General features: G+C 44.2%; 2 protein-coding genes across 2 annotated transcripts in view; one reads left to right on the top strand and one right to left on the bottom strand.

Moving 5' to 3' along the window:
- MRPL35 (mitochondrial ribosomal protein L35) overlaps positions 1–13,503 on the bottom strand; it is a 49,699-nt gene that overhangs the window by 23,953 nt on the left and 12,243 nt on the right. The window lies entirely within an intron of this gene.
- The window catches only part of POLR1A (RNA polymerase I subunit A), a 70,175-nt gene that overhangs the window by 16,628 nt on the left and 40,044 nt on the right, over positions 1–13,503 (top strand). The window contains exons 14-21 of the mRNA XM_066572989.1: positions 1,798–1,989; positions 3,344–3,493; positions 4,185–4,368; positions 4,451–4,533; positions 8,319–8,477; positions 8,566–8,664; positions 9,350–9,502; positions 12,041–12,123. Of these exons, the coding sequence (XP_066429086.1) occupies positions 1,798–1,989; positions 3,344–3,493; positions 4,185–4,368; positions 4,451–4,533; positions 8,319–8,477; positions 8,566–8,664; positions 9,350–9,502; positions 12,041–12,123 (1,103 nt within the window). The remainder of the gene's footprint in view (positions 1–1,797; positions 1,990–3,343; positions 3,494–4,184; positions 4,369–4,450; positions 4,534–8,318; positions 8,478–8,565; positions 8,665–9,349; positions 9,503–12,040; positions 12,124–13,503) is intronic.

The following is a 13,503-nucleotide window of genomic DNA, read 5'->3' on the forward strand; positions in this document are numbered from 1 at the left end:
ATTAATGGGCCATCTTCAGACATTCTGCATTGCTTAGTTTATTATTGCCCGGGTTTTTCAGTCGATGGTGGGTAACTTTTTAGATCTACACTGATCAGATACTTTACTAGAGACCCCCATCTAGTAGAGCGTCGGACCTGCTGTGGCCTTCAGAACCGCAGCAATTCATAATGGCATAAATTCCACTAGGTGATAAAATTTTTCTGCAGGAATACCGGCCCCTGCGGACGGGAAGCTTCTTGCCAGTACCTCTATCTAATTTTTGGTAACATTTTCTGACCAGCTGACAGGAAGGGGTCATCAATTCATGCTGCTTGCGCCAAATTCTGACCTTGCCGTCCATATGGCACAACAGAAATCTGGATTCATCTGACCAGGGGAGGTTTTTCTGCTGCTCAGTCATCTAATTTTTGTGCCCGCTGGAGTCCCCTTTTCTGCTTCTCTTAGACATTATGGTGCTGCAACTGATCATTGCTGTTATAGCCCGTCCGTGCTAAAGAATGATGAGTTGTGCATTCAGACACCAGCATTGTATTTGGATGCAGTTTGCTTGACTTTGCAGCACTTGTTCCTCCATTCTTGACATTCTCCTTTGACCCCTTTGTGGCCACGAGCCATTTACAGCCACAAGATCCCCTTTAGCTGGATGCTTTCCCTTAATCGCACCATTCTCGGTATACACCCCACACCACTGCATGAGAGTACCCTACAGGGTTGATAGTGAAATCGTGGCCCCAGCTAGTGTTAACACTGATGACCAGTGCTCGTTGGATGCCACTCGGATTACAGGATTATCCCATCTAATATGGATTTACACTGAAACAGGTCTAATTTCCATACAAGGAAGCTCCAATTGTGAAAGGGTTGATGTCTCTTATAAAGTGGCCATTCAGCGTTTGTAGTATTAGTTTTCCATTCCGTGCTCAGAAACCACTTAGTAGACCGCTATAAGGATATCTTAAGAGATGATTGGAGCAGCATTTTGGATCTAAGGACGACTTGATAAAAGTTGAAGATTCACTGGAACTAGTGGAAAATTCTGTACTCGCAAAGGTGTGCTTTTGGTTTTGGTTTTTGACATCCTTCCACCACCCACGCCCAACTTCCACCAATGACCGACCCCCCCCCCCCCCCCGCTCTACTGCCACCGATAACTCGGACAGCCCCTTTAACTGCTACATTAAACAACCACGGTGTGGGCTTCTGGAGCATGTTTCTGTTTTTTTTTTTTTTTGTTTTTTTTGTTTTTTTTTTTGTGTATGCAACACTCCTTGCATACACTGTATATGCTTTCACTTTCCCTGCTCCGTGTCGCCATCAGTCCAGCTCCTATCTCTTTCACCAGCTCTTAATATAGTCCCCAGTAAGTTCCCTAATCGGGCTCCTTACCCCTCTGGCAGCCATAAATCTAGTTCGATAACTGTACCATGGAGTCTAGCATAGTGAAAATTAAATAGCACTTGCTTGTTCAGTGGAGAGAATGCCAGCATGTGTGCCCAACAGCAACTCAATAGCTGGACCTGCACATTGCTGTACAGTGAACACCAGGTGGCGCTGTGTTATATAACTAAAGGACATAACTTTTCACTGGAACTTTTTTTTAATCGCATGTAAATGGCAAATATTTGCTTTTCATGACCTGTAAAATATGTGTAATATTTATCGGTGGGACGACCCCTTTATTTTAAAGAGCAGCAGCTGATTTTGTGTGGAGCTCCCATTAACCGTTTCTCAGTGTGATGTGTAATGAAGAGCTTACTGATGTGTGCGCCTATAATTGTTGTATTTCTCCGTCAGGATGGCACACCCTTAGCCGGCCTCATCCAAGATCACATGGTGTCCGGAGCCAGCATGACCATCCGCGGTTGCTTCTTCACCAGAGATCAGTATATGGAGCTGGTATATAGGGGTCTGACAGAGAAGAAGGGTCGGGTTAAAACCCTTCCGCCTGCAATTATGAAACCGTGCAAACTGTGGAGCGGAAAACAGGTGACATTTTTGGTTTCCATTCGAAGTGGTATTCTAGCTTCAGCCAAAGATATAAGCTAAATGGATGATGAACAGGTTTTCCAGGTCTCTAATATTGATGACTTATCCATAGGGTAGATCATCAATATCTGATCAGGGGGTTCTGCTCCTTCGAGACCTCGGTGCTACCAGGCACAGCGCTGTACATTTCATAGCCTTGGCACCTATCCACTCAATCCCAGGCCATGTAGCTAATGATCATGGCGTCATTGGTCTGAGAAGAGTCCGCAGTGATCGCCTGAGTACAGTGGTTGTTTCAAACGGCTGATCAGTGGGGATCCCGAGCAATGGACTCCCTCCGGTTAGGTATTGATTACCTATTCTACGGATAGGTCATCAGTATTAGTCCTGGGAAACCCCTTTAAGCTTCGACTGGATGGGAAGTGTATTTTAAAGGCATTATCCAGATTAGAAAAAACATGGCTGCTTTCTTCCAGAAACAGCACCACACCTGCCTGTAGGTTGTTGGGTATTGCGGTTCAACTCCATTGAAGTGAATAGGCCGTATGTGAGTTGCATTGGATAGCACATGACTATCCCTGTCGTGTGCTGTCCGATATGTGGGGACAATGGACCCTGTATGTCCTGCTCTTGTCCGTGATACGGGTCAGAATAGGACATTAGGACATGCTGTGATTTTTTTTTTTTTTTTTTTCTTTTCTTTTCTTTCACACAGACCATGTGAAAACTCGCACATGTGCATAGTCTCATAGGCTATAACATTTCTGCGTGCTGTCCGTGAAATATACGGACCGTCCATAGACGGAATATACAGCTGTGTGAATAAGAAAGATGAAGGCTGCAAAAATTTTAATTTGTATCAGTCCTGCTCTTAGAAGGTTGAAAACTAGCAGTGCCTTCCCCTCCTTCCTTGCACAGGCACTGACAGCTTACTGCAAGTAGCTGTTACACTATATGTCCACTAGATGGAGTGTCATACACAGTGTTGTCATTGCTGGCCGTGCACATAAGATTAAATGAACGCCATGTACATGGAGGCTACACATTCATTCTCTACATAAAGCAGGGGTATCAAAGGTGATAAGTTTCACATACAGATTAGGGTATAGCATATTCGGGAGGAAGTGTTTTTCAGGTTTGGCATTTTCCTCCATTAGGGCTTTTGTATTTGATGACTACTTGATAAATCTAGACCTGGTAAAAGGGGTTGTGCAAAATTGGCTGCAATCCTGTAATCCGGACTATGGAGAAGTGTGGTGCTGTTTTTGGAAGAAGTCAACCATCTTTCCTATCTTGTACAGCTTCCTTCTCTTCGCACAGCTTGTAATGCCCATTATTCCTTACTTTATCATAGGTGGTCTCTACGTTACTAATCAACGTAATCCCGGATCACTACATACCACTTAACCTGACCGGAAAAGCAAAGATTGCTGGGAAAGCATGGGTGAAGGAAACCTCTCGGCACATCCCTGGGTTTGTCTCGGACACCATGTGTGAGTCGCAGGTCAGTAATTGATTTGTCTGTACTTTCCTCTGCCTATCTAAAAGGATCCATGAAGTTACTTTGCTTTACTCCTATTGCGTTGGTTTTAATGGGCATTTTCTTGAACAGCACTTCTAGTTTAGTGGTTTTAGTTTGACCTAATTATAAGAGTTGTCTTGTTGTATGAGTGATGGCCTTTCCTCGGGATAGGTCTACAAGAGTTGATCTGCAGGGGTCTGCTGCCAGGAAGCCCCCTGATCAGTTCTTTTTCTGGGCCGTTGTGGTTGTGCACTGAGATGATTTCTGCAGGAAGCAGCTGATTCCATTCTTACTGCAGTGGCCAGATTTGGTATTACAAAGTTCCCATTCACTTCAATGCCTGCAATACCAAGTCTGGTCACTACAGTAAAAACGGAGCCATCTACTTCCTACAGAAATCTGCTCAGTGCACGAGCACACCAGCCGGTCAAATCGCTTATCAGCTTTGGTCCCAGGCGGCAAACCCTCAGCAATCTACTATTGATGACCTATCCTGAAGATACGCGATCAATAGTTTCAACTACATAGTTCGTTTTAAGAGGTGGTACCGCATCTCACAGCTGCAGGACCCCTGAATTGTGTGAAGCCCTGCCATAAATATGGACAAATATGCTTGCCTTTATTTCCTGCCCTGGGCTGCTCATTGTTAGTTTGTTTACTTCTAATCTTCCAGGTCATCATAAGAGATGGAGAGCTGCTCTGCGGGGTCCTAGATAAGGCTCACTACGGCAGCTCCTCCTTTGGCCTCGTCCACTGCTGCTACGAGCTCTATGGCGGCGAGATGAGCGGGAAGTTTCTTACCTGCCTAGCCCGGCTCTTCACAGCCTACCTGCAGCTCTACCGGGGCTTTACTCTGGGTAAGTCTGCAGAGTTTACAATGACCTTTCCTTTTTCTCCAAATGTCCATTACTGACATGTATGATAACTGCTGTCTTCCAGGGGTGGAGGACATTCTGGTTCGACCTTATGCTGATCGGGCCAGGCAGAGGATTGTGGAAGAGTCTTCACATTGTGGTGGAAAGGTATGTTGTAATATCGCTGCTGAATATTTAAGGGGATCCTGCCATCCCCCTATAAACTTCTCGAGTTATGCTACTAATAGGACACGTTGTAAGGAGTCGGGGAATGTGCTCTGCTTAATTGCTCGATTCCCTTTTCCTCATTTCTTCACTGTCGCCCATAGAAGTCACTGTGCGGACTTATCTCTGCAGGCTGTGTCTGTCGACCCATAGAGAACGGCCTGCAAAGAGGAGTGCACTGCATTGTCCACACACCGTGACGGCGGAGGAAGTATACAAAGCTCTTCCGGACCCGTCCTATGGGCGTCGTAACTTGCTCAGAAGTGATTATGGGTTCCTTTTAGCTTGTCTCAGGATGATTGTTGGTGGCATGGGGCTATAATATGCCATCCATGTCCAATCAACAGGGTACCAACCAATATAGTAGTAACATAGTATGCTAGGCAGAAAAAAAGACAAATGTTCTTCCTGTTGCCACTCCCCTTTGTTGATCCAGAGAAAGGCAAAAAACTCTCAATAAGCAGAAGGCAATTTACCTCATTTTGGGGGGGAAAAATTCCTTCCCGACTCCATAATGGCCGTCGGAATAATCCCTGGATCAACATTTGAAAAGTTCCTCCCTGACTCAAAGTCCAACGGTTGGAAGATCCTCAGAGCAACAGCCCCGCTGGTTATTTAATGCCCATATCCTGTAATGTCGTAGCGCTCTAAAAAGAGGTCTAGTTCCCTCTTAGACCCATCTATGGATTTTGCTGCTATTTCAGCTAATCGAGGTTATGCTGCCCAGTTTTCCTGCAATTGTGTATCACAAGCATGTCTAGTATTGCAAGTAAAGAGATAACCGCATAGCTAGACAAATCGGGCATTCTGAGAAAGCTGGATGAGATCTCCAGTGTATCCTGTAATGGCGGCCATGTTTGTCACTTAGCTTTTCCATAAATGGATGCACCTAGGAAACGGCTGACGTGTAAGGCTTGGGATCACACCGCTACTGAACATATGTGAAATTGTTCTTGCATGTCATTAGGGGTTTTTCCCTCCCAGTACACGGGACAGCCGCTGCCCCAGTGATAATCGCTTCGGTGCTTTTACACAAGGGCAAGGGTCGCTCAGAGAATGCAGGCAGAGCGGGCCAGAGATTGTTCTGGCCAACCCACCTCCATTCACAGTCAACAGGAAGTCATTAGTTGATGAAGAACTGCCTGTTCATACCCGCTGATCATCGGTCCGTTTTCATGCCTACAGAAACTGGTGAACGATGAGCAAACAAACTATTATTCAGATTGTGCAGGCAGTTTGCAATGATGATGTTCAGCTTCCCATGAGCCAGTAAGAATGTGAACTACCATCAGTCATGTAAAAGTCTCTGGCCCTTGGTGCTTACAGCATTAACCCCATCTAATAGCAGAAATCGATGTCCCTCTTCTAGTATTAGGAATACATTTGCGTTGGGCAGTGAAGCTGTAGGAGGGGGTGACTATCTCTGGAGGAAAGATGTAGCTGAAAGTTGTCGGTGACCGCCATCTGCGGTGCCATGTGTTCTGCATAGGGCAGCATTGTTGTTGACATGACTAGATGTATAAAATCGCACACACCTACATGTTCAGGCTCATTTTCTCTATCTTTGTGTGACCAAACAATACATAACCGGATGGCCGCAGAGGAGCGTTCCTCCACCCACGCACCCCATGTCTAACATTATTGCTATTGACATTCCATTCTGTATGTGTTTGGCAGTCATTAATCTATAATCCTCCCCTGGACAGATCTATTGGGAAAGTAAACCCATTGTGTCACTGCTCGCTTCCATCAATATGTTATCAGCGGTGACCCAGCTGTCGCTGCGCTCCTCCTGACACACAATCTATGTAAATGCCTTATTGATCTTCTCATTGATCTCCTAAAATTACAACAAAGTAGGATTCCAGAGTCCGTTTCTCGGTACAGGAAGCTTTCTAGGCCTGTGTCTATGGAAACCTTGTTGGCGTATTGTATCAAAGCTGAGCAATCTGAAGGCCCTTTTGCACGCAAAGACAACTTTCAAACGACTGAAAGATTTTGCAGTATTTTTGCATAAAGTGTCGATTGCCATTAACACTTTATCATCTTCATTTGCATGTAAAACGCCTCCAGGAGCTGTTTGCAAAGCTCAGCGTGTGTTTAATTACCTGCTGTATTATTCTCTTTGCAGCTGCTGGCTGAATACAATGTTATCTGCCGGGTCCTGTGGAAATAACAGCGTGCAGTCTGTTGAGAGATACTTTATCTCTCACTAGCTGAATGATGGATTTTAGGGTCACCTTAAAATCCCCGTTCAAACAAAAAGTGCACGATGGCAGCATTTACATGTAACGACTATTGCTCATTTTTGGTCGTTTAAACGAATTTTGAGTGATAATTATGTGTAAATGGGCCTTTAGTGTCCCCAACAAGAGTTTGGTATTGTCTTGGCAGCAGAGAAGGAACTGTAATTTTCCCTTCTGTCTTCCTGTCCCAAGGGAGGAGTAACAGAGTTTTGTTTGTTTTTACCCCTATTATCAATTGCAGAACATGTTTGCTCTCGGATTGTCACATATGAGGGAAGCGGATCTTTTTATGTCCTAGAAAAATGAACACTTGCTCCTCTATGCTGTTTAGCTCCACAGCTGCTGCAGTCCTTGCTAACTGCCCTATCAACATTTTTTTTTTTTTAACAAAAAAATAATTGTAAGGTTTTTTTTCTCACTCCCCCTCCCCTTATGTGAGGCTTTAAATGTTGATTGGGGGGGGGGGACTACACAAAATTGATATCGCCACATCCATAATTTTCCATCCTATACAATGTCATTTATGAAACAGGGTAAATTCCATATTAATAACCATTTTTTTTTTCTGGTCATCTCTTCCCCAAAACAGGAATAAAAACCAATCAAAAGGTTATATAAACTTAAAATGGCAGCAATAAATTACAAATCATCCTGTAAAAAAAACAAGCCCTCAAACTGCTCTGACAATGGGAAAATAAAAACGCCCTGGTCCTGGAATAGGGTGAAACAGTTTAACTGCTCAAAAAAAGTGGTTATGTTGGACAAAAGTAGTAAAAGATATACATTTATTATAGTGGTGTTATAGTAACCCTTAGAAGAAGGTTAACATTTATACCATATGGTGACCGCCTTAAAATAACCCCTCCCCCTAAAAAATAGGGGTGAAATTGCTTCCCCCCCCCCCCTCCCCTAGACCTTATATGTACCTGAAATTGGTCCCTATAAAAACTGGAACTCGCCCTGCAAATTTCAAGGTCTCATGCAGCTACATTGATGTAAAAAGTGGTCAACAAGTGGGGAGAAAAAAGGTCCCTCCTACACACAAGTAGCCTCCGAGAGCCTTTTATAGGCCATGGGGGAAACCACTTTTAGGGTCACGGGCGACAAGACCGTTCATCTAATCACACCACAACTCCAATCATTTGTATATCTGCCTGAGATGGAACTGCATGCTGAGTTTTGCAGCAAAAATGACAACTCTTCTCCTTTTTTTTTTTTTCTTTGGAAAGTGTGTACCTCTGTTACTATACATATAAGATATCTGAGGCTCAATAAATCGGTGCCCATACAATTGGTAGGTCGGCGTTAGGAATTGTGCCATCTTGATAGGAGTGCCCGTCTTGCAAATCCCACAGGTCACACAAGGATCTGCACAAGGTCAGGGCAAACCAAGTGGTGACACTACCTAGTTGTATCTTGCAAATCCTGTATATTGGAGCAAGGACTTGTATGGCTGCTGATGAGTTGATTTCCCACTTCTAGGCTGTGCGGGCAGCTCTCAACCTCTCACCGCTGACGTCTGATGAGGAGGTCCGGGATAAATGGGAGGACGCTCATCTAAACAAGGACGAGAGGGACTACAACATGGTAGACTTGAAGTACAAGGAGGAAGTTAATCAGTTCAACAATGAAATCAATCAGGTGAGCACAAGTTGGGGAAGGGTTTGTGTCCTCCTAGGAGTGCATTTGGGTTCACGTCCTGAGCTCCTTCCGGGTTTGTGCCTTCTAGGTCTGTATGCCGCTCGGTCTCCACAGACGTTTCCCAGAAAATAATTTGCAGCTGATGGTCCAGTCTGGAGCTAAAGGATCAACTGTGAACACCATGCAGGTACCGATCACCTCTTGGGGCATCTCTGCTGTCTTCTCCAAGGTGCTCCTACGTATAGCCACAGCTATAGTAACTTGTGGCTGCGTGACGTAAGATTGTGAAGTCTCACTGCTACATTGTAACTCACGATGGTGAACGGGGTTCTGCTGTGTCAGCAGAAATCCAACCATGCTGGGTTTCAGCGCCACCGCAGTCACTGTCATTAACCCCTTCCTGCTATATGACGTACATTCGCATCATGTAGCTTCTGGGTATGTATGAACAGAGATCACGGGGTGACCTCTCTTCATACAGCTGACACCGGCGGGCTATTAACCCTTTAAATGCCGCTGTCAATTCTGACAACGGCATTTAAATCCCGTAAGGCATTTAAATCCCTATCACGGTATAGTACTGGTATCTGACTGTATTATTTAGTAGTATACCAGAGCTGAGCCACTGACTTAAGTCTGTTCCTGTGTTATCTTAGTCTGTGTATATTATTTTCGGGGGCAGGGACATTGTTTGCACAGGGGCCCTCTGTATCCACCCCAGCACTGACATGAATGCCTGTTAGTGCATTTGGACATGGGGTTTTCTTCTTGAGACAACCCTTCTATAACCCCAGGCCGTGGCGGGTGGTTTTGAGATAGGTAGCTTTATACAACTGCCATGTTGATCTAATTACATTTTTTTTATTTCGCAGATCTCTTGTCTTTTGGGTCAGATTGAGTTGGAAGGTCGGCGGCCACCACTGATGCCTTCTGGGAAATCCCTGCCTTGTTTCCAGCCATACGAATTTGCACCTCGATCTGGTGGCTTTGTGACTGGCCGTTTTCTCACTGGCATCAAACCTCCAGTATGTGATTTAGATATACCTCAGTGCCTTGTGTTCAGTTTGTAGCTCATCGTGAATGACGCAATGTGGGTTGACGTAGACTCCAACCTATTCCAGGCGCACTAAACCTCTCCACCTTATCCAAACCCTTTATCCAGGTTACCCCATATTTCTCATACGTGTCATTAGAAGACCTTAAAGGGGTTGTCCCGCGATAGCAAGTGGGGGTTAAGCACTTCTGTATGGCCATATTAATGCACTTTGTAATATACATCGTGCATTAAATATTGGCCATACAGAAGTTATACACTTACCCCCTCCGGTGCTGGCGTCCCCGTCTCCATGGCGCCGAACAAAGCCGCCTTCTCCCTGGATTAGACGCGCTCGTGCTGAAGGGGCCGCTCCGGTGTGCTCGCGCCGCACAGGTCTTCTGCGCAGAAGATTTGGCCTGCCACGTATAGTACAGAAGTTCTGCCGTGTATTATCTTAGTGATCATGAGATCGCAGATTCAAGTCCCCGACCCAGGACATTAAAAAAATTAAAATAAAAATTACATGTTCGGCATCTCCATATCTTTTAAGGCCAATCCACTGAAAACACTTTTTTTTTTTTTTTTCCCCCCCATGCCTGCCCACTCCGCCGGTCACACTTTAGAGGTCTCCTCAGTGTATTGAAGTCACTTTCATGAAATGCAGCCCCCTGTCTGATGCTTGTGAGGCACCATCTTAGAGCTGAGGTTTTTGTTATTTTGTTTAACATCTATCCCATGGTGAATTAGCACATTAGCTAGGGTTATGCCATTCTGCCTGCTGGAGAGGGACAGTTTTTATTATTACCTTCTATATTCCCCTAAATAACCTACGAACCATAAGCATATGATCAGGAGGATGAGCTGTGATCTCCTTTATTAGAACTGTGTGACAGGAGCTGTGCATTCATTAAGAATTGTCACAGGAGATTGTGTCCCTCTGCAGGCAGTCTCAGTGTTAGACCCATGTAACAGCATCACAGAGACATAGATTCATTTTCTAGTGACAATCTCAAACTCCCAAGTAAATCTGAGCTGCTCAGAACTGAGATCACATGACCACCTGAGGAAAAAGGCTGGTGGTTAGTTATTTATGTCTGAAACTAAAGGTCCATTTACACGCAAAGATGATCACTCAAAATTTGGCAGAAACTGACAGTTTTGAGTGCTCATTTTGCATAGGTACTAATGGGCTAATCAGCCTATTAGTAGCTAACTAGCTTCATTTGCATGTATTTAGAGAACAGAGTGTGGTCTGTTCTCTAAATACATTGCTTTTGTTGACACAGCATGCTGTCCCTGTTATCGGGGACTAGCCTTTTTTTTATGCTGAGCGGAATATATATTTTATATATAATATCCAAAAAGGGTGTTTTATTGTGCATAATGGGAAGAAGAAAGAAAAAAAAATAAAAATATATATATATAATTATTTTTTATAATTTTGGTATTGTCATAATTGCTCCCCTGGTGAACACCATGCATAGGTTTTTAAAAAAAAAAAAAAAAAAGACTATGGGAGAATTTATGCTCTTTTTTTTTTTTTTCTTCATCCTGCCCTAAAGAAGTTTTTAAAAAAAAATTGCATAACTCCAAAATGATCCAAATAAAAACTACAGCTAGCCACACAAAGCACAGGCCCTCATAAGGATATGTTGACATAAAAATAAAGTGTGTTGGTTTTTAAAAAGTAGAGATGAAAATCACAAAGAATGTTGTGTCCTTAGTTTCAAAATAAGCCCTATGGAAGAGGTTAAACAAGCGTGGGCTGCGTGGTGTTACTGCGCCGTGTAAGAGGAGCAAACTCCTATTGTGGTTTACACCGCTGACATTCAGATAGACGGATCATTTAATTGTGTGGTTTAGTAGGAAGCTCTGGACTTTCCATTTTAATTATATATTGGCGATCTTTCCTGTACACATTAAATCCCATGGTGACCTTTTGTTAATGAATTATTGAGAGCGGGTTTTATCCCATCATAAGTAGCATTATGACGGCTACTTAAGATTTATGTGCAAACTTTTAAAGGAAACTTACAAGTAACCGAAGTCTGAGACTTGCAGAAAGGGTTTGTATGGCTTTACTAAGAGGCATTGACTTTTTTTCCAGAAACGGCTCAGCTGTTGTCCTTGGGCTGTGTCTGGTATTGCAATGTTTCTTGAATGGGGAGGAGCTTCAGTACCAGATACTGCCAACTTAAGAGTAGCGCTGTTTCTGGAAGTCTCCTAAACCCCTCTTCCAATGATGTGTGGGCCACCGGAGAGGATGGAGTTCATTAAATGGCCAGAGCTTTATGAGTATATTTCCAGATGATTGGGGGTGGAAGCTTTCTTCTGCAGCAAGCTGCTTCCCAGCCAGTGACTGGGCACATAGCACTTTTTGTCTTCCTGTTTTTTGCCATTTTCATTTCAATATGAGACTGAATCAGAGTAGGAAGAGTGGATTGTGATAAACAAACAGCCCACTTTCCCGTTAACACATTTCCCAAACCTGCTTTGAGACGTTGCTTGTATTTTTGCTCTACTTTAGGAGTTCTACTTTCACTGTATGGCTGGGAGAGAAGGCCTGGTGGATACGGCTGTGAAGACAAGTCGTTCCGGTTATCTCCAGAGGTTAGTGGGCTGCTGTATATGAGCAAGCTTCTTGTGGTGACATAATGGTCCATATTTTCAGGTGGCCACTCTTGCAGAGATCTTAGGTCTCAATTATGAGCTTTTACAAGGCAAATACCCAGTTTAGTTAGTTATGATGAGATCCAAATATTCAGCCACTACAAGCTCTGTTCTCTACTTTGTTGTTGGAATTGGCATTAAAACCTTGGATCAGAGAAGCACTGTCCTACCAAAAGTAATTGGCACCTGAGCAAGAATCAAAAGTAGGAGTTATTTACATTTGTATATATTTAGTGGGGTTTCTTTGGCCCTAATGACAGATACTCCCCGTAGCACACTTCAGCTGGTATCTCCCTTCATTCATCCTGCAAACATCTGGCGATTTTTTTTTTTTTTTTTTTTTTTTTTTTTTTTTTTTTTTTTCTTCCCCCCCCCCCCCCCCCCCCCCTCTCTCACAGTAGATGGGCGCTGTTCTTATTTCCTCATCCAATATTTCAGTTCGTCCACAAAAAATGTGCAGCCAGTCCAATCATGGGACATCCATATGCTCAAACTAACTTAAAACAGCATTGTATTTGTGTGTTGTCTTGTTGGAAGTATGGCTGACCATTCCCAGAGTATTGCCACATTGTCAGCAGCACATTGTCTAGCATGTCCGCGTACACCTCTGTATTCATGGTTTGTGTCACTACAACCAACAGACCAAGACCATGCCACTTATAACATACCCAGACCATAACAGAAACTCCGCCGTACTTGCCTGTTGGTACAACACACCAGCTTCTCACCTGACAGTGCTCTACGTGGCCGTTGCCTCATCTCTTCAGGACCAACTTGATAAGAAGCTTGAGTCCTTGGCTAAATTCTCTTTTGAAGCAGCAGGTCTGAGTAGATTATATCTCAAGTTCTCCTGGGGTCAGTATGGCCTTCTCAGAATGGGCCAGACAGCTGCACCGAGATATTCTCTCGGGGGTCCCTCCAGAACATCTGATTGTCCTGGTTGGCCAATGCCACTTCTAAGGCCTCTTGTCCACGACAAAAATGGAATTTTAAAAACCGCACAGATCTTCCGCGCGTGCGATTTGCACCCATAGGGAATCATTGACCACCCGCAGGTAATTAAATACCTGCGGATGTCACGTTCTCCTTGGCATGCGGAACGCACGGGAAAACAACCGCAGCATGCTCCATTTTTGTGTGTGTTTTTTTCCGCACAGACGGCTCCTGCGGCTTCCATTGGAGCCAATGAAAGCTGTCCGGATCCGTGGTAGAGACGTAGCTGTCACTGCATCCGTGCAGCAGGAAAGCAGGAGTTTTTCTTTAAAAAAAAACAAAACTGCATGCTGCCGGCGGGCCGAGCACATCCGCCGTGCAGAAGAA

The sequence above is a fragment of the Eleutherodactylus coqui genome, chromosome 7 (genome assembly GCF_035609145.1).
Source record: "Eleutherodactylus coqui strain aEleCoq1 chromosome 7, aEleCoq1.hap1, whole genome shotgun sequence".
Lineage (NCBI taxonomy): Eukaryota > Metazoa > Chordata > Amphibia > Anura > Eleutherodactylidae > Eleutherodactylus > Eleutherodactylus coqui.